Source organism: Tyto alba, unplaced genomic scaffold, assembly GCF_018691265.1.
Source record: "Tyto alba isolate M040663 unplaced genomic scaffold, T.alba_DEE_v4.0 Super-Scaffold_33, whole genome shotgun sequence".
In the NCBI taxonomy this organism is placed as follows: domain Eukaryota; kingdom Metazoa; phylum Chordata; class Aves; order Strigiformes; family Tytonidae; genus Tyto; species Tyto alba.
The window spans coordinates 2,014,929-2,040,698 of record NW_024881308.1 but is presented as its reverse complement, the minus strand read 5'-3'; the positions used below and the strand labels follow the sequence as shown (position 1 = coordinate 2,040,698).

Sequence of the window (25,770 nt, the reverse complement as noted above, 5' to 3'; positions counted from 1 at the left end):
CCAGTAGAAACCATTTTATTAGAACGGGTATTTTGCTTTCAGAGCAGATCTGTGCCTCCACCTGTCTTCCCCAGCTATGCTTCAATCACAGCACTATCTTCTACTTCTTCAGTTCACAGAACAGGTTACTGTGTTTTCAGCACAACACATGCAGACAGTAACGACCTCAAATGGAAGCCCTAAACATTCTTAATTTCTCCTGTCCAAGAGCAGTATAGCAAGGCAAGGTTAGCAGGATGCTCCCCACTGAGCCGCTGCAGTACTTCTTATGGATGCTGATTCTCCATTGTGGACCACCAGTGACAGTGCTCAGTCCACCCAAAAAATACGATATGGGCTATCATATGGGAAGAAGTAATGTAACAAAGAAGGAAGCAGCCAGAAGAGCACTAAAACCCCTGAAAACAGTCACAGTATTACTTATATTAAACATTATATTTACAGATTAAACTACTACAAGGTAACACCTAAGTAGCATAATATCCGCACAACCTGCACCTGGACAGCTGCTGGCTTGTGCATGGAATCACATACCTTTGGCAGCCTGCTGACATGATTCATTCAATGCACAGGGTAATGCAGAAAACATAAAATAATGTCTTTGCACCAAAATTAATACCAAATAGTAGTGGTACTAGCAGAGGTTTAAACCAGTACTGTGGAAGCACATCTCATCTATGGGCAGATAAATAGGCAGATTCCTAAGCTCAAGAAATTGCTACAGAAGTGGAGTTCAAGTTATCCAAGCATTAAGTTCATCTCCGCACTTTATACAAATACCTCCTCCCTTTCCCCATCAGCATTTAGCTTGCTCTGGACTTTCTGGCTGCTTTGAACTTCATTTATTTTCAGAGCCAAAGTTCATTGATCCCACTCTGATCTTTCCTTCCTCTCCAGTGCTGAGCTTGTGCTACACATCAGTCTAACACCAGAATACAGCTGATCAGGACTGCAGTGCAAACTCATATTCAAAACAACCTACCAGCTTCTCAGTAATAAGCCTATTTCCTCCTTACCTGTACTTTGAAAGCAACAGATGAGTCAGAACAGCACAATAAGATGTTTTCCTTTCTCAGGTGCTAAACATTTCTTACACCAGCTCCCCACTTGCAAATGGAGACCATATGGTACTAAAGCTACCATGCTGGACACTTTCACAATTACTCTATACCTCTAGCTGAAGTCTAGCAACCTTCAGCTCTGGTATTAATCCTCTGATCAAGAGACAGATGTCTTCATAGGATGTTAAGAGATTTTTGCTCTTGTACTATACTCCTCTCCCAGCTACAGGATATAGAAAAAAGCTGCCAGGGCTTAGTAAAAATGTGAATATTTAGAATTAGTAGTTGGTATTTTAAAGCATAGGATACCTCACCCAGAACACTGATGTGAAAAAACGTGTTATTCTAAGGATAAGTGCAAGATCTCACACCTTTAACACAGAAGTGACCTCCCCCGAAGGCTCCCAAAAGACTGGAGACAAGATGACCACAGAAGTGTCCTTTCGATGTATCTGAGCAACAAGACTGAGAAACCAGCAATGGCCTAACTGGTAAACTGATAATTTCCTTCCCAGATTTCAGTGTAAGAGCAATTCCATGTATTACTGAAATGACTCATCACTGCCCTGAGAAAGGTCTCAACACAAGCAGACAGATTCTCATGCTGGTGGTGAGAGACAGAAGCATCAGGATACCGCCTGGGAGCTTGTTTCTTAACCTAAAGTTAACGCATGTTCTGGAAGAGTTAAGCAATTGGAGCAAATTTCTATTCAATGGCTTTTGTTTCAAACACAGAATCTGGGGCTCTAAAGTCACATTTTGCCTCCCAGTCCTGCCTCTCCTCCTTTTGAAATGAGCAAAACTTTTAGGATGTGTATTAGTCTACTCCTGCTCAACTGCCCAGCCACCATGGCAACCAAGCACAGAGAATGAAAATGAAGAATAACGAAGCTTTTACACAAAATAACTTGTTCCTATAGTATCTCCTCAACAGGTACTTCCTTACCTTGTCATGCAGGGACAGAAAAATCTAAACAGATACAAAATAGAGCATGGGGTATACCACCAGCACAGCATAGCTAAGTAGTATTAAATACATCAGTAGCAGACTCCAACTGGATATTCAAACTAGTTAACAGTGCTTCAGATTCACCGCTAGTGAACAAAACCCAAGTGCTAACCCAAGGCAGGGACCAGCTTCTATTGAGCTTGACAATATACAGGCCATCCTCGCTTCAGTAAAGCTTCAAACACGTGGAATGGCCATGTAAGATAAGATTTACCTCTAGGTACATCCCATCTCCAGTAGTAACCAGCAGATGGATAAGGAAAAGTACAAAAACAGCCCAAGGGTAAAGTGCTATTTCCCCCAGTAAATCTTCTCAGCTTCAGCTATCTGTGCATCAAGGCGAGACAGAGGTGGCCCACTCAGGGCTGCCAGAGACACCTTTTTACAAACTTTACCTAGTGACTTTTAAACAAACACACTTGTGGCACCCACAGCATGCTGGGCAGCTGTTTTCACAGCTTTTCACTCTGAACATCCTGCTTGTGACAGCAGTGGTTTATGTAACAGACCAGAGAGTTTCAGGGTAGGAGGTAGGTCTTCAGCATTAAACCATATGGATGACCTTGACCCCAATTCCATCCTTTAGAAATGGTAATATTCTGGTTTTAACTAGAAACTTGTTACATTTTTCATACCTTGGACTAGACTGCATCTCACTGCACCCAATACATCTGTGACAAACTGGCTCCTTCGATATAGAGTATATACAGAAAAAGGGACTACTATCTCCGCCAACAGTGACACAATTTTTCACGTGGAGTTTAAGAGCCACATTGAACAGCCATGTGCACGTAGTCATGCCACTACATTAATATCCAAGTTGGCCTTCAACAGTGTTTATTTCTTGAGCAGTTCCAGTTTTAGTTTTGAAACCCGAGCTACTGGAACACAAGCAGCTAGCTGCAGGCTCCCCTAGGACAAGAGCTTTTGAGCAAAGTCAGCTCCACACTAAAGTCACAGGCAAGAACAGACTTGCATGTAGTGAGAGCTTGAGGGTATAACTTCATACCTAGTTAAACCCATGTAGAATGTCCCAACAGCAAACAGGACAACAAAGAGACTCACAACTGCTTAGAGTTTGATGTGGGTGGCCACTGAGCCACAGGGGAGTTATGAAAATTAGAAGGGCAGATTGAGATCTACTAAGACACATGCTTAGGTGTGGTGCTTTTTCAAAAGTAGAAAGCCTGTCCCAGAATCCTGCTATCAGCAAGCACACTCCCACTTTACAAGCTAACTAGAAGTCCCATGAAAAGTCAGACAAAGCCTGTTTTGCTTTATGTGATATTCTCCTTCAACACTGGCATTACAAAACAGTTTTAATTTAGTTTTGTTCCTCTGCTTTCAGACACAGCTGAAAAACTGAAATTTTTAGATCCCTATTCTCCTGGGTAGCTACAGCCATAGCTTGAAATAAATGCATGGTGGGAATGCAAGCTGAGCAAGGATAAAACATCTCACCCTGTCTGCCTGTACAGACTTCTAGTCTACACAGGTTTCTAAAATGAAGCCACTAAGTCTGGAAGAAAAGAGTTTGGCAGAGCTCCAGATAGGCTTTCCTTAGGCTTCAATCTAGAGTAAGGAAATGCTTTGAAAACAAAGAAGTGTGAACTTTTTTCAAACCTTGACAGAATCCCAGAATACATTCCCTTGAGATTCACTCTAATCCTGACACCCTGACTGTTCTGGTGCAGTAGATGAGCAAACAGCTTCCTGAGAGGAAATTCAGATCAGCTTCCAGGCAATCTAGGGGCTCTTAAGTTTTATATGGTCTCTGATGGCCTGTTCTGCATCTAATTTGCTTTCTGAAACTGAATTATGGCATCCTTGCCTCTAGATTGGAGAGACATAAATTTGACAGATGGAACACTCAGTAGATAAAGAATTGGCTAGATTATCACAATCAAAGAATCGAGGTCAGCAGCTCAATGTCCAAGTGGAGAGCAGTGACAAGCAGCACTGCCCAGGGGTCAGTATTGGGACCGGTGCTGTATAACATCTTTGATAGTGATACAGGCAGCAGGATTGAGGGCACCCTCAGCAAGTTCACCCACGACACCAAGCTGTGTTGTGTGGTGACACTCTGGAGGGAAGGGATGGCATCTAGAGGGGCCTGGACAGGCTGGAGAGGGGGGGCTGTGCAAACCTCATGGAGTTCAGCAAGGCCAAGTGCAAGGTCCTGCCCATGGGCCAGCGTTATCCCAAGCACAAACACAGGCTGGGGGAAGAGTAGATGGAGAGCAGCCCTGCAGAGAAGGACCCACAGGTATTAGTGGATGGAAAACTGCTTGTGAGCCAGCAATGTGCACTCACAGCCCAGAAAGCCAACCATGCCCTGGGCTGCAGCCAGAGCAGGGGGGGCAGCAGGGCCAGGGAGGGGATTCTCCCCCTCTGCTCCGCTCTGGGGAGACCCCCCTGCAGTGCTGGGGCCAGCTCGGGGGCCCCCAACAGCAGAAGGACCCGGAGCTGCTCGAGCGGGGCCAGAGGAGGCCACGGAGATGCTGGGGGGGCTGGAGCAGCTCCCCTGGGAGGCCAGGCTGAGAGTTGGGGGGGTTCAGCCTGGAGAAGACTCCGGGGAGACCTTTGAGCGGCCTCCCAGGGCTTAAAGGGGGGACAGGAAAGGTGGGGAGGGACTCTGGATCAGGGGGTGGGGATAGGATGAGGGGGGACGGTTTTAAACTGAAAGAGGGTAGATTTAGAATAGATATAAGGAAGAAATTCTTTCCTGTGCAGGCAGTGAGGGGCTAGCCCAGGGTGCCCAGAGCAGCTGTGGCTGCCCCCTCCCTGGAAGGGTTCAAGGCCAGGTTGGACGGGGCTGGGGGTAACTTGGTCTAGTGGAAGGTGTCCCTGCCCATGGCTGCAGGGCTGGAACTAAATGATCTTTAAGGTCCCTTCCAACCCAAGCCACCCTGTGATTGTATGATTGTTTTCAGCTGGGGAATATCAAAGAAAGCACATTTCCATACCTCCTCACCATACGCCAAACATCAAAGCTGACTTGCTGTAAGGAATGAACTCATTGTAATTAATTGTCTACACAACCACCACTAAGGTGTAGGCTCCTGTTTGTCAGGAAAGTAGGAACACACGGAGAAAAATGTATCCATACCAGGCACCTCTTGCCAGAGACCATGCTGTGTACTTGGGCACTGGCTGGAACTAACTGCTTGTTCCAGGTTAATTAAGGAAGAGCAGAGCAGAATTTCCATTCTGATCAGCCCCGAGCAGCACTGGCTTCCAAGAAAGCTAGAAACACAAAGCACCTAAAGAGAAATACCCCGCTTTCTGGAAACAAACACTGAGTAGCTATTGCTTCTTTCTAACAGGAGAGCTTGTGCAAGGGCTGTCTCACCTGAGGTTTAACATTCACTGCCTCTACTGCATTTTCATTCAGCCACTTAGCATCAACTTCCACATCGAAATGGCCAATATTACACACTATGGCATCATCCTTCATCTGCTCAAAGTGCCTGCAAAAAAAGTCATACCAAAAGTTAATGCACAAAAAAATTTTTTTTTCAGCACCAGAAGATGTTCTGGTCCATAGTTCTGCTCAAGTAGAAATAAGAAGCACCTGGCTCACTAACTGCATTTGACTGTCATAAGATGTGTGGGTCTGGGTAATCTTCCAGGCATGTCAAGTCTACTGGAAAAAACTCTCAGACTTCTAGGGAAGGGCACTTCCCAAGGATATAAAAGTTTATTGGAGAGAAAAATATTTACTCAGTGTGGAAAGTAAAATTATTTTGTTGAATTGGTCAAAACCATAATCCCTACAGTTATTCTCTTTCCTACACAATGATTTCTTCATGACTTTACAGAAGGTCCAGCAAGTTTCCAGCAGTTTTACATCTCTAGAGACTAATGGCCTTATCTCCCCCCACTTAATGTGATCTTCCACTACAACATGTACAATCATGATGGCAAAAATAGGATTGAGTTTGTGTAGAGTGGAGGGGCAATAAATCGAGATCCATGAAGCGGTAACAAAAAACTACAGTGTAACTTATTGAGAACAGGCTAGTTTCAAGTTTGCTATGTATACTCACAGATGGAATCACTTCCCACCTTTACCTACCTCTTCTGTTCACATTTATTGTGCTAACACCTATTTTAGCCCCAATGCTCTCATTCTCCAAAAGCCTGTCTATCCCTCCACACTTTGTTTCTCCATCATTATGTGCTGTAAGACAGAAACAACTGCAAAGTGGCAACATCCAACAGAACTGGGAGACGGAAGCCCCGATTTCTCACTAAACTGATGTTAAATTCTGATGTCCAGAAATGAGACTGTGTGCTGACCCTCATCATAATGCTGACAAGTTATGACTGTATTAAAAAAAAAAAAAAAAAAAAAAAATCTAACTGTACAGGTATGCTCTCACTAAAGCAAGTGGCTAGACCATACCTGCCCTGAACAATGTCAGTACAGCCAGTGGTGGTAACAAAGATATTGCCTTCTTTGCAGGCCTCCTCCATAGTTGTAACTTCATAACCTGAAAAGAGAAAAAGTTATTACTCTACCTATCAGCACATTAAAAAATGGAATACAGTGTTGCAACTGGAAAAGTACAGAGAAAGATCAAGAGAAGTCTGTTAACACCTGACCTATGGAGCATGCAAGGTAGTGGGTATACTTGTGTTACTTAATACCAATGTAGCACAAAAATACCTCTCACCTATTTCAAATCTGTAGATCTATACATTCAATGTCTTATGCCTATAGGTGTAGTATCTGGCAAAGCACTTAGACTGGATTCGAGGGGTCAAGTTTGCAAAGGGAAGTGCACCCACAACACCTGCAGGCTCTAGTCCGGTATAAATAGAAATGGGATAAACTGGTACTAAGCAACATAGTGACATGAGGCACCCACAGAAGAGAAGGAGCACAGCCCCACAGCTCCCACAGCATACTGTGAGTACAGCTGCAAAGGCAGAGAATATGGCATTGCTCTCCAAAAACAGCTACTGAAGGTAACGCCTGGTGATTCACTGTGGAGATATTCTAGTGAAGTCTTAATCCATACTGGAAGTTACAGCTGCAGAACTTGTAGATAATGAACCAATTTAAAACCAGGCTTACATCATTATGAAACGGGAGCCTTACCCCACTACGGTCTCTATATATTTGACTCCAAACACATCAAGGACTATACTAATTAACTCCTTCCTTAGCAGTAAAGAAAGAATTCCTGTAGTTAAACTGGAGTCACCTCTACCTCAGCAAGGACAGGGCTGAAACCCACTGATATTTTCTTGGCCAGCTATCATTTATTGCTCTACACCGACATGCAGACACCCTTGTTTTTGCATTAATGCATTAATTTCTGCATTTCCTTCAGTTCTCACCTTCCATGGCTGCCTGCAGTGCATTGATGGGATCAATTTCAGTGATGATGACTCTGGCTCCAAAGCTTCGCAGGGCCTGAGCACAGCCTTTGCCCACATCACCATAACCTGCCACAACTGCTACTTTTCCAGCAATCATGACATCTGTAGCACGTTTGATGCCATCGATGAGGGATTCTCTGCAACCATAAAGGTTATCAAACTTGCTCTGAGGAAGAAACAGGAGCAGTTTCAGAACAGGTAGAAGTCGCTCAAGTTAAAATTCCTTGGGGAAACAGAATGGACTTAAATGCAAGTACTACAAATCAAGGAGGCTGGGAGTCAGCTAAATACTTTAACCACAATGAGGGACTGGAAGAAGATAACCCGGTTTGATGTTTTTATTTACCTAATTTCAATCTATATAGTTATATCAGATACAGGCTTCAACACACCCTTGGTGAGAAGCATTTCATAAATGTTGCATCTACTGACTATGGCCTGAACATGTTAAAAAGCTTGTTGGAGGTAAACTGACTTTATCAAATAAAAGCACAAACAATTCTTGCATACAGAGGTAGGTCTGAGTTCCTTAACCAGACATTCACCAGTTCTCTGCAGCTATTTCAGACAGTGATCTGAACCAAGTGTCACATGTAGGCAAAAAAATCACCAGCAGAGTATCTGGTCAATTGGTTAGCATATATCCTTATCTTTGCAAGACACATGGACCCTGCAGAAGAACAAAGTTGCCCATATCAACCATGACAAATTGCTTCCTGTAGCCTAGGAAAAATCAAAATTGCATCCTCACCCAGGGAAGAGGTACACTAACACTGCCAGACCTCACCTCTGCTCAGATCTAGAAAAAATCCAGCAAGTAGCAATTCACAGTACTGGTCACTGCAAGCAAGAGCCCCTGAATTTCATCTCAACTAACATTAACACATGAGCTTAACAGCCAGATCTCCAAATCAAAATTCCCCTGATAAGTCAGATGTTAAATAGTACTTCACTTGAAGTGTTCTAAACACATATTGCTGTACTGATTTTTGTAATGCTCCTCCTTTTTCTCTTTGGGCCCTTTGTTTTGCCCAGGAAAATGGGCTATGTAAACAGATGTGATTACCTGAAGAATTACAGAAGCCAATAACTTTAAAATGATCTGGCTACCAAAGTTGTGCTATGCTTCCCAAGGCAGGGGTATAAAGAATTCACCGTTCACAGCAAAATTCAGAAGAGCAGCAAAATTCTGCCCTGTGCTTTCTAGACCACACATCTAGATGTAGAGGCACTGATCTTTTAAACAGGACCTACCTTGCAGCTACAGCTGGTGCCATCTAGTATATGTAAAGTGATGTTACAGTTTGGTTTACAGTCTACAGATTACAACTGTAAAACTTTTTATAATTAAAAAAAATTAAAAGTCCAACATAAGTGTTGCATTTATGACTCCAATGCATTATCTGAACAAGCTACAAGGTATAGTGGCATATGACTCCCAGCCTCAGAAACTGGCTGGGGACTAATGTGTAAGACATTATACTTCAGATCCAGAAGTTCCTGATTCAGTGCCTGTAAGTCTTATCACAGGCACACTTGCCATTAAGATTTCAGAAAATTTGTGTTACCAGTCCTTCAAATTCCAAAGCTAGTGCCCACTGGTAATCCCCTTTTCTAGTCCTCCAGCAGATTTTCCTTGCAGCATAAGCTGCACTGAAGAAGGAAAACAGCATGGTCAGTTTTGATTCCTCATCAACAAATCCCCCAATTGCAATCAAAGCTTTCCAGATAGCTGTGCATACCCATGCAGGCAAAGTAGCAGAGTGCCAGTCCCACCCAAAAATACATTTGAGTGGCAGGAAGGAAGAATAGAACTGGATGGTGCCTGCTTTCTCTCTCCAACTACCAGTATAGGAACCTGACACCCACTGAAAATATCAAACTGGGAGAGCAGAATTTGTCAGCTCAGTTGCATGTCTACCTGGAGATCTGTAACTGTGGTGTCCTGGGTTGAGTGAGTGGTGGAGTTTTTTGGTGGCAGGGGAGGGGGCTATAGGGGCGGCCCCCTGTGAGAAGCTTCTCGAAGCTCCCCCAGCTCCACATCAGCTCCACTTCTGTTTGGGAAATTGAGCCAATCAGCTGCGCCTCTGCGATAACGTATTTAAGAAGGGACGTGGTGACGGGCAGTGGGACTTGTGAGGAGGAGTTGCTGCAGCTGCATGAACACCAAGGTCAGTGGAGGAATGGAGGAAGAAAGGAGGGGGGAGGTGTGCCGGAGCAGAGACCCCCCTGTATCCTGTGGGGAGACGGCAGGGCGGCCCCCCCTGCCTCCCATGAAGATCTACGGTGGAGCAGACATTGATTTATGGCCTGTTGCTCCTGCTCAGCTGATCAAGGTTCTGTGCCCGAAGAAGGCCGGGGTCTCATGGGAAAAGGTAGCCCCGCTGCTGTAATTCAGTGCTGGGAGGATTGCAGCATGCGGGGGAGTCCCACGCCGGAGCAGCTCGGGAAGGGCTGCAGCCGTGGGAGGGAATCCAGTCGGAGGAAGTTAGTGACCCATGACGGAGCAGTGTGGGGAACGCTGCGGCCCGTGGGAGAAATTCAAGTCGGAGAAAGTTTGTGGAGGACTGTCTGCTGTGAGAGGGGGACCACGATGGAGCAGGAGGAACAAGTTTTGGACACTCCCCTCACCGAAGATGAAGGAAGTGGCAGCACTGACTGCACCCCCCATTCCCTGCCCCTGCGCTGCTGGGGGAGGAGGTAGAGATATCGGGAGCAGAGCTGAGCCTGGGAAGAAGGGAGGGGTGGGGGGAAGGTGTTCTCAAGATGTGGCAATGCTTCTCAATGTCCTACTCTGTTATGTGTTGTTAGTGTCTGTAATAAATGTATGTTCTTTTTTTTCCTTCCCCTAACGAGTCTGCCTTTTGCTTGTGATCATAAAAGGGGGATTTTTCCCCATCCCAGTCCTATCTTGAACCCCAAGCCTGGCTCTCTGTCCCTTCTCATTGCCGGAGGGGAAGGGAGAGAGAGCTGCTGCATTGTGGTTGGCTGCCAATCAGGCCCAAACCACAACACTGTGGTTAGTACAAATCTTTTACTACATAAATCATAGAATGGTTTGGGTTTGAAGAGACCTTAAATATCATCTAGTTCCAGCCCTGCTGCCCCAGGTAGGGCCCCCTTCCCCAGCCCAGGGTGCTCCCAGCCCCGTCCAACCTGGCCTTGAACCCTTCCAGGGAGGGGGCAGCCACAGCTGCTCTGGGAACCCTGGGCCAGCGCCTCATCCCCCACACAAGGAAGAATTTCTTCTTTATGTCTAATTAAATCTGCCCTCTTTCAGTTTAAATACCAAACAATACTTGAAAATAAGCACTTGTTTGGCACTAGAATAAAGTAAGCTCAACTGAAGTCCATTCAAGAGGGTTTTTAGAAACATCTGAATTGCCAAATCTACTAGACAGTACTAATAGTTGTGATGCAGAAAGCACAAACCTAGGTGAAAAGGATGTAAAGAAACAAGCTTCTAACAAGATCAACTGGACTCCAGTCCACTAGCTATGAAATAAAGATGCCAGATGCACCTTTCTGAGCAGAAAGGAGGTACTGTTCAGATAGCGAACTGCAGAGAAAGCAGACCAAACAGTCAGTGAGAACTGCCATGCCCAATCGGATAATGTTAGTATGGTAACGTGGGATAGATTTAGTAACTAGATTTAAAAAAACATCTAGATGCATAAACCTTAAACACACCCAAAATTCCCACTATAATTCATCTGCATCCAAAACAGCACCAGCACCCTTCAAATACCATTCCCCTTCATCCTTCAATTCACCAGGATTTGTCTCAGGGACCAATAATATAGCTAAGCAAAGCATAAATACTTCCTGTCCTATCCTTTGCAACTGTTTGTTGCAGAGATACCTTGTCAGACCAACCAAATTTTACCAGCCAGAAGCTCATGTAGGTTATGTTCTCTGTTCCAGCTGGTACCTGTCATCCACCTGTGGGCTTTAAGCTACTCAGAGTGAAGACATGCCCCTTGCCACTGGAACTGACTGTACCCCAGGAGCCATGATTTCCAAAGGTGTTTTCACATTACTAAAATACAGAATATATGTCCTTACATAAAAAAAAAAAAAAGCCCTTGATGTTCTGAAAACAGGGTATTTACAATGGCATGTCCTATTAGAGACATCATGGGCTCACTTCAAGGATATAGTGAAAGTCTGTTCAGTACCAGGTCAAGAATAGCTCAGCAAGAGAAGGAATAGTTGCATGGGAATGACAACATCCCAACAACAAACTGGTCCGACAGCAGAACATAGAAGGGCTCTAGCTGCATTACCTTGGTGACAGAGTCGTTAACATTGATAGCTGGTACTTTCAGGGTCCCATTGGCCTTCATCTTGTACAGGTTGTGAACTCCAGTGGTTGTCTCTTCTGAAATACCTCTAATTCCTGTAGGGAAAATAAAAGGATTCACCTTAGTTGGAATGAACGCTGCTGCAAACCAACACATCCAGGTGCTGGGAGCCTCCTCCAGAGGCCCAAGTTAAACACACCCTTTACAGGAAGTAGGAAAGAGATGAGAACCCCCATTTGGCTCCTCAAACAATTGTTTGAAATTTCAAACCAGTTTCTTCCCCCACAATATAATTAAAAGAGTAGGACAAAATATTCTCCGGAAAATTGGAAGGGACCAGCTCTAGACCAGGGAATCAGTAAAGAACCCACTCTAATCTATTTTCTCACAACAGGTTCAGAAAAACTCTTCTGCAAAAAGGGCAAGATGTTGACCTCGGTGATGTTTCTACAGCCTAGTCCATTCTTGCAAGGTGGCTTGAAGAAGAGAGGATATCTAGATATCCACACTTAAATCTAAAGCACTCGGATCAACTGAAAAAGATGTTAAAAAAAAAAAAATCAAACACACAGTTGACCATTCCCAATCCTTCTACTGTAATCAACTTCAGCTCTGATTAAACAGCTGACACCCCACCACCACCACTAAATCTGGATACTAGCAACGTGAAGCTTCAGTTTCATGGGTATTACTAGCACAATACAAAAACATTATTTCAAACATAGCCCTGTTTGAAAACAGTCCAGGAGGCAGAGACCAGAGACAAAGGGCTGCCTAGAAACACCAACATAATGTAATGGACTAAGATCGTGATAACACAGGAACTGTCATGAGGTTACCTGGCTCCATATTACACCAAAAAGCCAAAGCTGTAAATGCACCCCCTTATTTAAGGATCCTGACTCTTCATGGACCTTTCAACAGCAGACAGTTTTTCAGAAGTGGCATCACTGCACATGACTTCCAGGAATCTCTCCTCTCTAATGTCTCAGTAATACCTCAATGTATATAAACTGTCTAGTTGCTACACTAGGCAACACCCTGATTACACAGAAAGCCTATCTGCACAGAAAGTTACTCTATGTATGACGATCAGAATAAATCTGAAACTAAACTATCCAGTCTGGCTGAATCTCCACTGTAGAGGGTATGCCAATTATGTTTGTTATTTAAGGACTGGAGTCATCCTGCAAGACATTTTGTTGAAGTATGAACTCTTGGGGGAAAATATAGGAACTCTGCCAAATCAGGACAAAACCACCAACACAAGCAACATCTTTTTAGAGAGAACCATGTGGCATTTAGAGGTACTTTAGAATCACAAGAGAAAATATTAAAATAATGAATACCAAGTTCTACATACATCAGAGATTTATACATAGAAGATATTGCCCCTCCAGGCAAGTGACCCGATGTTGTAGAATAAAACTGAAAGGATACTTGTAAGTGTCCTGGGCTGAGTGAGTGGTGGAGTTTTTTGGTGGCAGGGGAGGGGGCTATCGGGGCGGCCCCCTGTGAGAAGCTTCTCGAAGCTCCCCCAGCTCCACGTCAGCTCCACTTCTGTTTGGGAAATTGAGCCAATCGGCTGCGCCTCTGCGATAACGTATTTAAGAAGGGACGTGGTGACAGGCAGTCGGACTGGTGAGGAGGAGTTGCTGCAGCTGCATGAACACCAAGGTCAGTGGAGGAACGGAGGAAGAAAGGAGGGGGGAGGTGTGCCGGAGCTGAGACCCTCCTGTATCCTGTGGTGAGACGGCAGGGCGGCCCCCCCCTGCCACCCATGAAGATCTACGGTGGAGCAGACATTGATTTACAGCCTGTCGTTCCTGCTCGGCTGATCAAGGTTCTGTGCCCGAAGAAGGCCGGGGTCTCATGGAAAAAGGTAGCCCCGCTGCTGTAATTCAGTGCTGGGAGGATTGCAGCATGCGGGGGAGTCCCACGCCGGAGCAGCTCGGGAAGGGCTGCAGCCGTGGGAGAGAATCCAGTCGGAGGAAGTTAGTGACCCATGACGGAGCAGTGTGGGGAACGCTGCGGCCCATGGGAGGAATTCAAGTCAGAGAAAGTTTGTGGAGGACTGTCTCCTGTGAGAGGGGGACCACGATGGAGCAGGGGGTAACAAGTTTTGGACACTCCCCTCACCGAAGATGAAGGAAGTGGCAGAGCTGACTGCACCCCCCATTCCCTGCCCCTGCGCCACTGGGGGAGGAGGTAGAGATATCGGGAGCAGAGCTGAGCCCGGGAAGAAGGGAGGGGTGGGGGGAAGGTGTTCTCAAGATGTGGCAATGCTTCTCACTGTCCTACTCTGTTATGTGTTGTTAGTGTCTGTAATAAATGTATGTTCTTTTTTTCTTCCCCTAACGAGTCTGCCTTTTGCTCATGATCATAAAAGGGGGATTTTCCCCCATCCCAGTCCCATCTTGAACCCCAAGCCTGGCTCTCTGTCCCTTCTCATTGCCGGAGGGGAAGGGAGAGAGAGGTGCTGCATTGTGGTTGGCTGTCAATCAGGCCGAAACCACGACAGTAAGTAAAATAGTTTTATAGTCATTTTGATAGAAAAACTGAGAAAAAAACAACATTAAGTGTTCTGTTCAGGCCCTTTTACTGATGAAGCAGGTGACAGCCTATGTTATCCTATGTGATTCTACATGAACAGACAAATATTGCTCCTTTTCATGTCATTTTACTTAATTCCTCTCCCGTACTATACAACATATAATCACTCCCAATTCCTACATAATTTTTTTTATCAACACTATCCACAGCCCTCCTACTATTTAAAAAAGGTGAGCATTAGCCTTCTTATTTCAGAAGTAGCAAAAGCAGACAGGCCAAAGGACTTGCCCTAGATCACTAGCCAGCAGCAACAGCAGGACTCCTCAACCACAGGCCATGCACTTCCTCAGTAGCCAATATTACTTTAGAGATGGGCAAACGGGTACCAACAACAATAATCCCCAGCAAAATCCTAAAAAATATTTATGTAGTCTGTTAATTCTGGGTATCAAAGAAGTGTTTAAGTGTCACTACCTCCCCAGCCAACAAGACCTATAAGAAGTTTATAGGACAGGATGAATAACTGAAGAATCATCTTTGAGTGGCACGCATAAGTCATGGCTGTTGGGAGCAACAGCATCGGCACAGCCCAAGGCAGGAACAGGAACAAAGGTAACAAGATCAGCACCTCCTGCTGAGCAGCTGGCTTTGCCCACAGAGGACAGATGAAGAGGTGAGCCACTCGAGGGACCTGCAGACTCCAGGGAGGCTACTCAAGGCCAAGACCAGGACCCTGCAAGAACACTGGAGAGCAGGAAGGCCAGAGCATGCATTTCAGAGCAATACATACCTGCACCCTCCGGTCACCCAGGGGTGCTGAGCCCCACGGGCACAGCTCCCCAACAGGCTACAGGAACATCGCTCCTGGGAGAAGGCAGGTTGGTGCTTTGCCCTGATCCTTTGCATTTCACTTGCCCAGCTGCGACTAGATTCATGGCAACAGCTGCCAGGAACCCAGGGGCTCAGGTCACCCCTCCTCCCCTAGCAAGGTGGGGGTGGGCGAAAGGGAGGAAAGAGGAATCCTAAATTTGTCCCGGAGGTCAATTAAGTGAGAAAAAAATAAAGCTTGTTAAAGTGATTTTCAAAGTTCACGGCTGAAGCCCTCGGGAAGCACAGCTTGCTGCTGCATCTGGCGGACACATGCCCCGGCCCCCGATCTTCCCGCTTCCAAAAAGGGGGGGGGGGGGGTGTCCCCGGCGGCCCCCCCGCCCCGCCCGCGCTGCGTGGCGCAACGCCGCCCCCTAGCGGCGCCGCGCGCCCGCCCCGGGGCGCCACTGCAGCCCCCTCAGCCAGCCCGGCAGCCGGAGGGTGCTGCCCCCGGGTCGAAGCCATCCCTGCTGCTAAGGAAAACGAGCTGCGAACGGACCTCAGCCTGGATGAGGTACACAGGCCAAGCACGCCGGCAGCTTCAGTTTAAGCCAGAGTGCGATTCAAAGCGGTTTTTCAAACCGGAATTTGTACAGATGTCTCAATGAAGTCTGACACAGCCATTAGAGCTCCCCTGCGCTCCCCAGACCACCAGGTGGAAGAGTCACATGAAGTAAGACCAACAACACTAGAAGGAAATTGAGCTTGATTAGGCCAATTTATCCCCACAGAGGTCTGTCTCATCACAGACCTCACACAGAGCCTTTGGTGACTACCCTCCCCACAGGGTTACCTGCAGAGAGAATGAGTTCAGGCCTCAGCATATTTAGGGCTTGCTTGGAAGCGACAAGACAGTTTAAAGAACATTGCCTGGTGCACAGTGAAATACAGAGTCCATACAAGTCTCCTCTCCAAAGTATCGATTTTCCAGCGCAACCGCCTAGATCAAGTGCAATCAACCCCTTGTGAAGGAAATCTGTAGGAGTTCAGGGCAGAAACCTCCAGTTCACATCTATCTGTCAATGGGAGACACGCTTGTCATCTTTCAAAAGCTCTACAGGCTGACATTTGTAAGCTTAGCAGATTGTCTTTTAAACTGCACTAAGTGAACTTCACATCGTGTACACCAGCAGCTTCCCTTCCCTGACAACCTGCCTGCTGCCTCCAGGTGACATTTATAGCTGGTCTACTTTGCAACTCTCCTAACAGTACTGCCTACACCATTCAAATTCAATGCCTGAGTGACTTAAGGGACTGGAGAACCGTGAAGGCCCTACAGCATGGAAAATGTTAAATTCAATTGAAAAAGCCCTTGCTCCCCTGTATTTCTTACCTCAAACAATGAACACATCTGAATCAACAGATCAAAATGATAGTCTTCTCCATCCTTTCTCAACCATAGTCTTCTGCAGATGCCACAGACCTCCGTTGCACGAGTTCAGATTTTCTCCCTTGTTCAGCTCCAGCTTTCCTCCTCCTACCTTTATTTATCTTGGTTTTAAGGGCATTTAGTTTAGTGGAATAAGCCAATAGTACAAAGGCCATTCTTCCCTCTAACAGCAGTCACGATTAGAGAGAGGGAAAGTTTGCAGCATATTTCCACATAGCTATTTAACACATCTGCTAGCTGAAGTAGACTTGAATAAGCCCTACTTTCAACTGTTAGTGGCACACTAGGCCTGAACTAACTTCTATTTAAATTAGAAGCACCTGAAGCATAGAAAAATAGACCCTTGCCTCTGAAATTAGCCCAGAAAACTTGTCCAGCCTTTAAATGGCAAAATGCACTTTCAGATGCTGTATGCTGAAATGTCTCCTGCACTTACAATCCAGTCTTTCCACACACTGTGCATGCTTTGCTAATGTTACCCTTGTCCCATCTCTCACCCAAAGAGGTCAAATATCACCACAAGCCCTTAGGATATATTAGTGTCTATTATCTTCAACATGAAAAAAAAAAAATGGATGCTACACAGCTTCATTTATGCAGTCTTTGCAGCAAAGTGCAGAGCTCAGTTAAATGAGATCAAGACTCTACTCACTGGGTCCCATTCCAGAAGTTTTGCTGTTTCCAAGGAGCAATGGACTAGAAGGTAACATAGATGAAGTTCTGTCACCCTCCAGAGAGATCAGACTTACTTAGTTGGCTGAGCTGCTGCAAGGAGGCTTTTCAACAGTCAGTGCAGAGAGTGCACACATTTTGGCAAGGGAAATGTTGACAGGTATGGCACTCTGCCTAGACTCTTTAAAAACCCAGTGGAAGAGCCATTTCTATGAATTTAGGAAGCAACCCCAGGCAGCAGGGATTTTTTTTTATCAAAGGCAGACTAGAGATGGATGCCAAGACAGGAAACAGTTCAACAGTCATTGACCTACTGCACTGTCATATACTAGTCCCTTCCACACCAGGAACATAAGACGAGAGAGCAAAGGGCTGGAAGGGAAAAAGATGCAGGCAGCAGCAGGACTGGAAATGTGAAAGGAGCTCAGCACAAGGTCTCCTGGGAACAGGGACACAAACTGAGGTGTTGCATGTGCATGGCAGGGAAACATGCCTGCAAAAGAGAGAATGAACATGGAAAATGCATTTTTTGGACTTTGACAATGCGAGAAAGACAGGCAGGCATGATCAATTCTGATATTCCTTGGCATCAAATGTTAGGAAAGCAAGAGGTCATGAACATCAGAGAGGCAATCTAGGAAGCAAGAGATCTTTGACAGAAGAGAGGGGATCTCAGCATGGCTGAGCAGGCACCAATGAAAACCTCTCATTACAGTTTAAAAAACACAAATATGTTGACTATTGGATTACTAGCGACATCAGGCTGAGGATGGAGAAAGTGAGGCCTGTCACACAGAAGTTTCCTCTCTTCCTGGTGCCTGTACCTGCATGAGTACATGGATGGGGAGCAGCCCCAGACTCCTACCCTCACGCAACCCTATCCATGGCCTGCTGCCTTCAGATTTTTTTCTCCATAGCTTCCTCTTAAAGCAGTGCAAGAGTCAGAGCAGAGCTGATCCAGCAGGCTTCTACAGCAGGCCCATCTCTACAGACCAAGAACAAACATTAGCACACCCCACTGTATCAGTTTATTTCCACCCCATATCGCCATCCACTTCTCTTCAAATCCCAGATCAAGCATGTCCTTCAGCAGCGTTCAGCATCTGTGGCCTGCAGCCACACAGATGATGGACAATGGCAGAGCTAAGGAAAAACTGTCATACTTTCCAGGCACAGATCAGCCTGCTACTGCAGGTCATGCCAAATTCCCTTCAGACAAATCTTTTTTACATAAACATGTGCTAGAAACCCCACACAGATCTGTTTTCAGTTTTACTAACTTACACTGAAGGTAGTAAGTCAACAAAACAAGAGTCCTAACCCTGACTCTGTCACTGACAAACTGAATGAGTTAATGCTTTGTAATTTATATAAGGTAGAAAACTGTTCCCTTTCCAACAAAGACTACAGGCTGTCACGACTTCATCCAGAGGTGAACTAAGAGGATGAGGAAGAAAAAGCATCAATGTTCAAAATATTAATTTCAGGCAGACATTAAGCAATTCTAAAAGACAGCCCATTTCCAGGAAGCTTTGGCAAGTCAGCAGTACCACTGGTCACTCTCAGGTAATGGGCACTGTAGCTTACACACTACAGAGAAGAGATGGGAACAGCTCCTGCAGGTAAGAGATTCTGGTCTTGGACTGCAAGCAATTTTCACAGACTCACTCACAGCCTGTTTGCACATGCCTGTCCCTTTTATCCCACCCCTTTTTACACAAGCAGGGAATTCCCACAGAAACAGACTGTCTAAACAGCCTCCCAAGCAGAACTGTGCCCGACAAAACAAAACACAAGTCACCTTTCAAGAGCTGTGGATATTTGGTATGAACTAGGTTGGTAAGGTCCCCACCATCATCCAAAATCATGTTGAGGGGCTGCCCATCCTTGAAGTACAGGGTCTGCTCAATGCACCACAAATATTCCTCGTCCGTCTCCCCTTTCCAGGCAAACACTACATGGGAACAAACACACACAATTAGCCAGTTTCTTACTCAGCATGTAGTAAAGCAGCCAAAGGAAGATTTCATTAGCAGCTCTCAGTAGCAGAGCCAACAGACAGATGATTATCTGTGCCTGTGGGCCAGAAAAGACATTTGCATTGAAAAAAACATCTCAGAATGAGCAGAAGTGAAATCACTTTGCCTTTTGTTCCAGGCCACCAACTTGGTCAAAATTTTGAAACTCCACTTCTGCTCTTATTCTTCCATATTAAGAGGGAGAAGGCAAAGCAAAGTAAAGCAGACTGTCATCCACACACCCCATTTGCTCCCCTAATACACCCTACACTTCCACAAATTAGAAACAGCCACTGGACATATTGATACAGACAAATTAAAACAAAACTACAGCATTTTCTAGAACAGCAGAGAAGAGCTACTAGATATTATCATGAGCTAAGCACCACAATATAAACTCTTCAGCAACTCTGAGTTTAAATTCTAGTCTCTAGCACAGCACTAAAATCCAAGCTGCCGTGCCTTATCTGCTCTTATTAGGGCATATTTCTATATCAGTTATATTTCTATACCTACCACCAGCAGCATGCTGTAACCACTAGCATGCTACATCTAGCAGCATTCTGGCCTTTCTGGGCATCTGTACTGGCTTCATGCTCTACTGGAACCTCAGCGGTACTCAACCATTCAAACATGTATTAGGTACACAACTTACATACCCGAACAGTTGGCTAAATTGTCATGTTTTCACTGTTTATACTAACTGTTTAAACTAACCTAGAGCCATGAAGAGCCAATCATGCAAATGCCCCGTCTGAAGAAATGTGCATCAGTACCTCCTATTGTATCCAAGGGATCAGCATTCCTCCAAGGTCTCAAATTCAGTATGTAAAGTGCAATATTAACAGAAAGTGCAAGTTCCACAAAGCAAGGATACCAAGGGCAGAGTCAAACTTAGACAAACACTCCACCTGTAAACTGCTCTTCAGTTGCTTTTGGGTGTTGACAGCAGTGAGGAAGGCAATATCCTAACATCAGATCTAGAGTCCCACCAGGTCCTTTGACATCACATGCCAGACAGGCAGTGGAGGTGATGCCTGCTGTTAGTACTGCCAAAGGAACTGATGAAGGGACCACTTTCTTCTGTTACCTTAGAATGGACCACAGCAGGGGAAACGCTTGTGGCAACAGCTAATTAGAACAGAAATGAAAGACACCTCCCAAAGCAAAGAACCAGCCTGCTAGAAGTCACATTTAGCCTGTGCCAACATCTGGGCTCAGGCCATGCAGTTCCCAGCACAGAGCCATGAGGACTGTATGTCCTTAAGTTGAGTAACACAGCAGACAGCTTATTGTATTCATACTGATCTGCAAGAAATTGCTCTTTATTGGAAGGTGATAGTAACAAAAGCAGGATCCTGATAAACTGTTTCAGGGTGTATTAGGCAGCAACACAGCTGGCCTAGCTCTAGCCTAGAAATATCCTGAGTAGCAATCCTGTCACTGTAACAGGACACACTGCAGCTAACATCCCTTCCCCAACCATAATTTAGCACTAAGCTTGCTGGAAAGCACCAAACATCTCCATCTACACACACCTACACACCAATCCATTTAATTACCCAGTACATTCAATCATTTTAATGATCAGACTTAAAGCTGGTAACATACCAGGCTCTTTCATAGCTTAACACTAACCATTGTCAGAAGTGCTATGCATAGTATAATACAATGCAGCTTGAATCAAACGTCCAGTCACACTAACAGTCACTGCTTTTGATCAGCTATTTCTATTCTGAAGCTTGTTCAGAAGACCTTGATTTGTACACAGTTTAATTTAGCTAGAACAGGCAGTACACCCCAACAGAGCCAAATTAGAACCTGGAAAACTTACCAGGGACACCAGCTTTTGCAATAGCAGCTGCAGCGTGGTCCTGAGTGGAGAAAATGTTGCAGCTTGACCATTGTACCTGGAAAACAACTCAAGTTTTGTTTGCTGAACAAAGTTCTGAGATATCAGGCACTCTCTTCCAGGCATATGAGTTACAAAGGGAACAAGAGCAGAAAGGCATATTAGAGCAGATCCCTGCCTTTCTCAGTAGTTCTGCAAAGTTAAGATTTAAACTAAGTACCTGACTAGGACAGGGAAAATAATGTCACTTTGGAAGAGAATATAATAGAGCTTTATCTGTGCCACATATTCAGCCATCTCCACACTCACAAGAGCTTCTGCCAGACAGCCAGAGCACACATTCAGCTAGAGATCTTCAGGAAGTGCACAGCAGAGTGGGTTTATAAAGTTTTGGTCAATAAAGTTCAGATTTTCACAACAGGCACATAGCAAGTGTCCATTGAGTAATGTGGACATGCAGCAACACACCTGCTGACACTCAGAAGAGTCAAAAATGCAGCTGAAACACTGCACTTGATCAACACACATTCTCCAAGATTATGCTCACCCAACTCCCACTCTGTGCTCCGGTCATGGAAGCTTTTCCAGCTGAGCTAAGTGCTTTCTACACAGATTTCATAACTAGGCTTAGGCACCTAGAAAAGCAACCGCATGTTGCTGAGTTGCATCAAAAATTATCTGCATACCTACTACAGCTCCCCAGTGAGCACAGAAACCACCACATCCCAGAGCCACACCTGAGTTCTCACTTGGATCCCTACAGGGTTGCCTGGCAGGTATTTGCATGCTTCTTTGTAACAGCCCTTGAAGAGAGAGGGCAATAAGGCATAATCCTTTAGCCTTTTTTCAGATACTCATCCCACTTTATCAAAAATTGACACTTCAAAGGGCTGCAGTAGGAAGCACCTCATCTGAGCCTACACAACCAACACCTGTCAGTGAAAACACACCTGGAAGGAACACAGTAAAACTGAATTAATGACCTTAAGCACTGCATTGCCTCACTTGTTTTTTTCTAAGCTCCCTCCATATCCATACAGATAACATCAGGAGGTGTCATGAAATTCAAAGTATACTGAACACTTGTATATTGTTTACATTTCAAGCAACTTGATACAAGACATAGGTAACTCCAACACTGCATCCTCAGACCTATAATACCAGTTTCTGATGATGGCATAGACCCTAGAATAACCAGTATTCCTGATGGGCTCAGAGCCTAATATTTACATCACTGGTTATAAAAAGGATGCATATTTATTACCATTTTAGAACTTATTCTCTAAGGCACAGAGTATTTTTTCAGTCTTTGTTAACCTAACCAAAAAAGGGATATCAATATTACTATGCTGCAGTGAGCTACATCCTCATTATGTAGGCCATAGTTTCATCAGTTTCACTCCTCCTTCCCAGGCACCAAAGTTCTGGCAGTATGGATAAACTAGGGCTGAATCTAAACTCAAGTCAAAGTCTAAACTAATATGCAGGCATCAGGACAAGGAAGGACCTAACACCACAGCACAACCATAACTTATGCTTAGAGGAACAAAATCTCTGCAGGTACCTCCCTGACTGACTTGGATGAACCCCATACAAGATTGATTTGAGGTTGTGCTCAGACTAAAGCAGCTTGGCAATGTTTAAGTAAGCACACAGCTGCTGCCTAGGCCAGTCATACTGGGATACAGCAACCAACAGGAGCAGCAAGAAGCTTCCCAGATTTTAGCAGCTACTGCTTTCTATGAAATCCTGAAGGGACAAGAGTTTCATACACAGAATAGCTGGAATAAAGCCTGGACTGTAGCTCCACATCAAAGCTCTCCTTCAGCACTGCACCATTTGCAGCCATGGAACAGTTCTGAACAGGCTGAACACCTGCACAACAGCATGTACACTGCCCAGGCTGACTTGGCATGCTGTGTAGCCCCAACTCCTTCACTTTTGGAGGAAATGCCTTAGCTGCTACAGAGAAAGCTTCCCCTTCTCTCAGTGGCTTTTGATCAGCATGACACTGCTCAACTCTTTTAACCATTCCCAGGGAAGGGCCCCATACAGGGCACCTGTGGGCAGCCTGAGTTCAGGCAGCTAAACTTTAGATGACATACTTAACATAATCCATCATCAAGCTCCCATCAGCTCTCTGCTCAGCACACACGCTATGTGGATGGTGCTCAGATGCCTAGCTCTCCTCAAGCCCTGTACAGTGAGCACTCAGCTGTGACGTTTGGACTTTATTCAGCAAGCCAGAGGACACAAGGGAGTAAATGGCTTATAAGTATTTCAGTCTTTAATATGGACCAGGGTAGCTGGTCCAGAGTCACACAACAAATTCAGTCAGTGGAGTCCCCAGCCCTCAATCACTGAACCACACTGCCTCTCTGTTGTTTTCCTGCACAGCTTAAGGGCCAGCATGAGCTCTCAGAAAGCTTTGTTAGTTTTTGCTGACTTTACCAGGGCACCGTGTGGTTCCTAATACAGGCTAATCTGTGCTGGAGGCAGTCACTAGAGCCTCAGCATTACCAGCAACAGCACTGCATGCCCAAGCACAACACAATTGCGTGGGAACAGTGTGCTGTACACACAGCTGACAGAGCTGCTGAAGGCAGTGACACAGCCCAAAACGAGCACTCGTGAAGACACAGCGTGTCCAGAGGGAAGACACATACTACATCCCAGAGGTACATGCAGTGCCAATTAAAAGCTTTCTATTTATGGAGAGAAAATATAATCCATCTACCTGGAGATTGCAGCACAGCCTCTTCCAAAAAGTAGAGACACTTGCCAGGATCCCCTAAGGGGTTATATAAGCAGAAGCAGTGCCCCAGGCAGAGTATTACCTAAAGAGCATGCAGAAAGAGAAACTCAGAGACACTTTACCTCAGCTCCCAGCTCTATAAGGGTCTCTATCAGAACTGCCGTCTGCACGGTCATATGAAGACAACCGGCAATACGTGCACCTTTCAGTGGCTTTGATGCAGCATACATCTCCCGCATCTTCATCAGCCCTGGCATCTCATTCTCTGCAATCTCAATGGCCTTGCGACCCCAGTCTGCAAGGCTGATGTCAGCTGCAAGAGAAGGACGACAGGTGTCAGTTTATATAGCCGAGACCTTGATATCCATTCGCACACTTGTGGATTGTGCACTTGTGGGTAGTGCAACAGCTGAACTGGACACCCAGCAACAGCTGGGAGACAGATTTGAGGGAAAAACAGACCCTATTCCAGTTACTCCATGCTTTTTTACTACAGTGTACAGGCTTCCAAACAAGTTTAGACCAAACCTAACAGCCCCTCTGAAAAAAGTGTGTTCCCGTATGAGGATACTAATCAACTGATTTAATAAGCAGACATCTTAAGGCCCATTATTTCAGTAAGCCCCAGTCTTAAACACTCCTTATAGATACTGCCCAACAGCCTAACACTTCCTATAGAGATTTACTTCCACAGTATTAAGACTTGTGGGCAGGACACACACACACACAGCCCCTACCTGTACAGCAATAGCTTTCCCACAGGAGAATACACAAAGTATGCTCCCTGCCAAGTGCCCCAGGAGCTGAGCCCAGTCCAGCTCCCCTTCTTCAGAGCTTCCTACCCCCTTGGATCCACAACAGTTATTTTCCAGGTACCATAACTACCTTAGTTACAAGTCTACTTCTGCCTTTGTAAAAAGAATCTACAGTAGAAAAGTTCAGCAAAAACAAAAAAAAAGAGACTTCTGACAGGCTAGTAGAAAATGCTGCATTCACCATGGATGTCTGACTCCAGCCTTAAAAAGGCACGTGTCGAACAGCTAGTGCCTAGGTGCATCACTCTGCAGCATCAGCCAACACCAAGTGTCCCTCTCAGCTCTTTCAGAAGCTTACCATTTTACCCAAGAACACGGTCAGATACTTTTCTTTCACCTACCTAGCAAACACAGGCCGTTTAAAGCACTCTGGAACACCAGGACCTCTAACAGACTGCCATGTTTCATACAGACACGCTACTTTCATTTTGCTCCAGAATTAAGCCTAGGGGCCACTGAAGCTATTGCCTATGCTTTAGCTGAGCGGTGCACAGCTTGTACACCAACACGGGATTGAAAAAAGCCCAGGTAATGGAAGGGCCATGGAAACAACTATACGAAGGGGGATTCTTGAATCTTATCCTTCCTACGGGATCAGTAGTTTTACCAGGGCAGCTTAAAAATATATCCTGTAGTATTTTAGGTTCATAGCCTCCAAAGCTATTTATGAATCTAAGCCTTCGAGACTAATGTTCTTTAGAAGCTAAATTCAAAGAGAAGAACCACAACTTCTTATAAAAATGAGGGTTTTTATGGAGTTTCAGGTCTACAAAACCTTTAGGGAAATGTGTAACACAGGTCCCAGATTCAAACATATTTTCACACTTGGAGTGAAAGCCTGTCCCCTGCGAAGGGCTTCTGGCGGGCAGTCAGAGCAGGAGACGGTCTGGGGACGGGGCTGCTGCTCTCGCCCGCGCCGTGGGCTGTGGGGCAGGAGAGAAGCAAAATCGCGGGTGGAAACTCCACTGGCGCCGCGCTGCAGAAAAAAAACAGCGGCTCCCAAGAGCCCGCGTAGCCTCCCCGCTCCCCCCCCGCCAAAGGCCCCCTCTTTTCTCTGCCGGTGTATCAGCACCGCGGGTGGGG

The 25,770-nt window shown here is 45.5% G+C and overlaps 1 protein-coding gene across 1 annotated transcript in view; it reads right to left on the bottom strand.

Annotated features, from left to right (window-relative positions):
- Nucleotides 1–25,770, bottom strand: part of AHCY (adenosylhomocysteinase) — a 32,182-nt gene that overhangs the window by 6,068 nt on the left and 344 nt on the right. The window contains exons 2-8 of the mRNA XM_032985052.2: nt 23,995–24,185; nt 21,100–21,175; nt 19,049–19,201; nt 11,748–11,860; nt 7,420–7,627; nt 6,479–6,566; nt 5,423–5,540 (exon numbers count right to left, since the gene is read on the bottom strand). Of these exons, the coding sequence (XP_032840943.2) occupies nt 5,423–5,540; nt 6,479–6,566; nt 7,420–7,627; nt 11,748–11,860; nt 19,049–19,201; nt 21,100–21,175; nt 23,995–24,185 (947 nt within the window). The remainder of the gene's footprint in view (nt 1–5,422; nt 5,541–6,478; nt 6,567–7,419; nt 7,628–11,747; nt 11,861–19,048; nt 19,202–21,099; nt 21,176–23,994; nt 24,186–25,770) is intronic.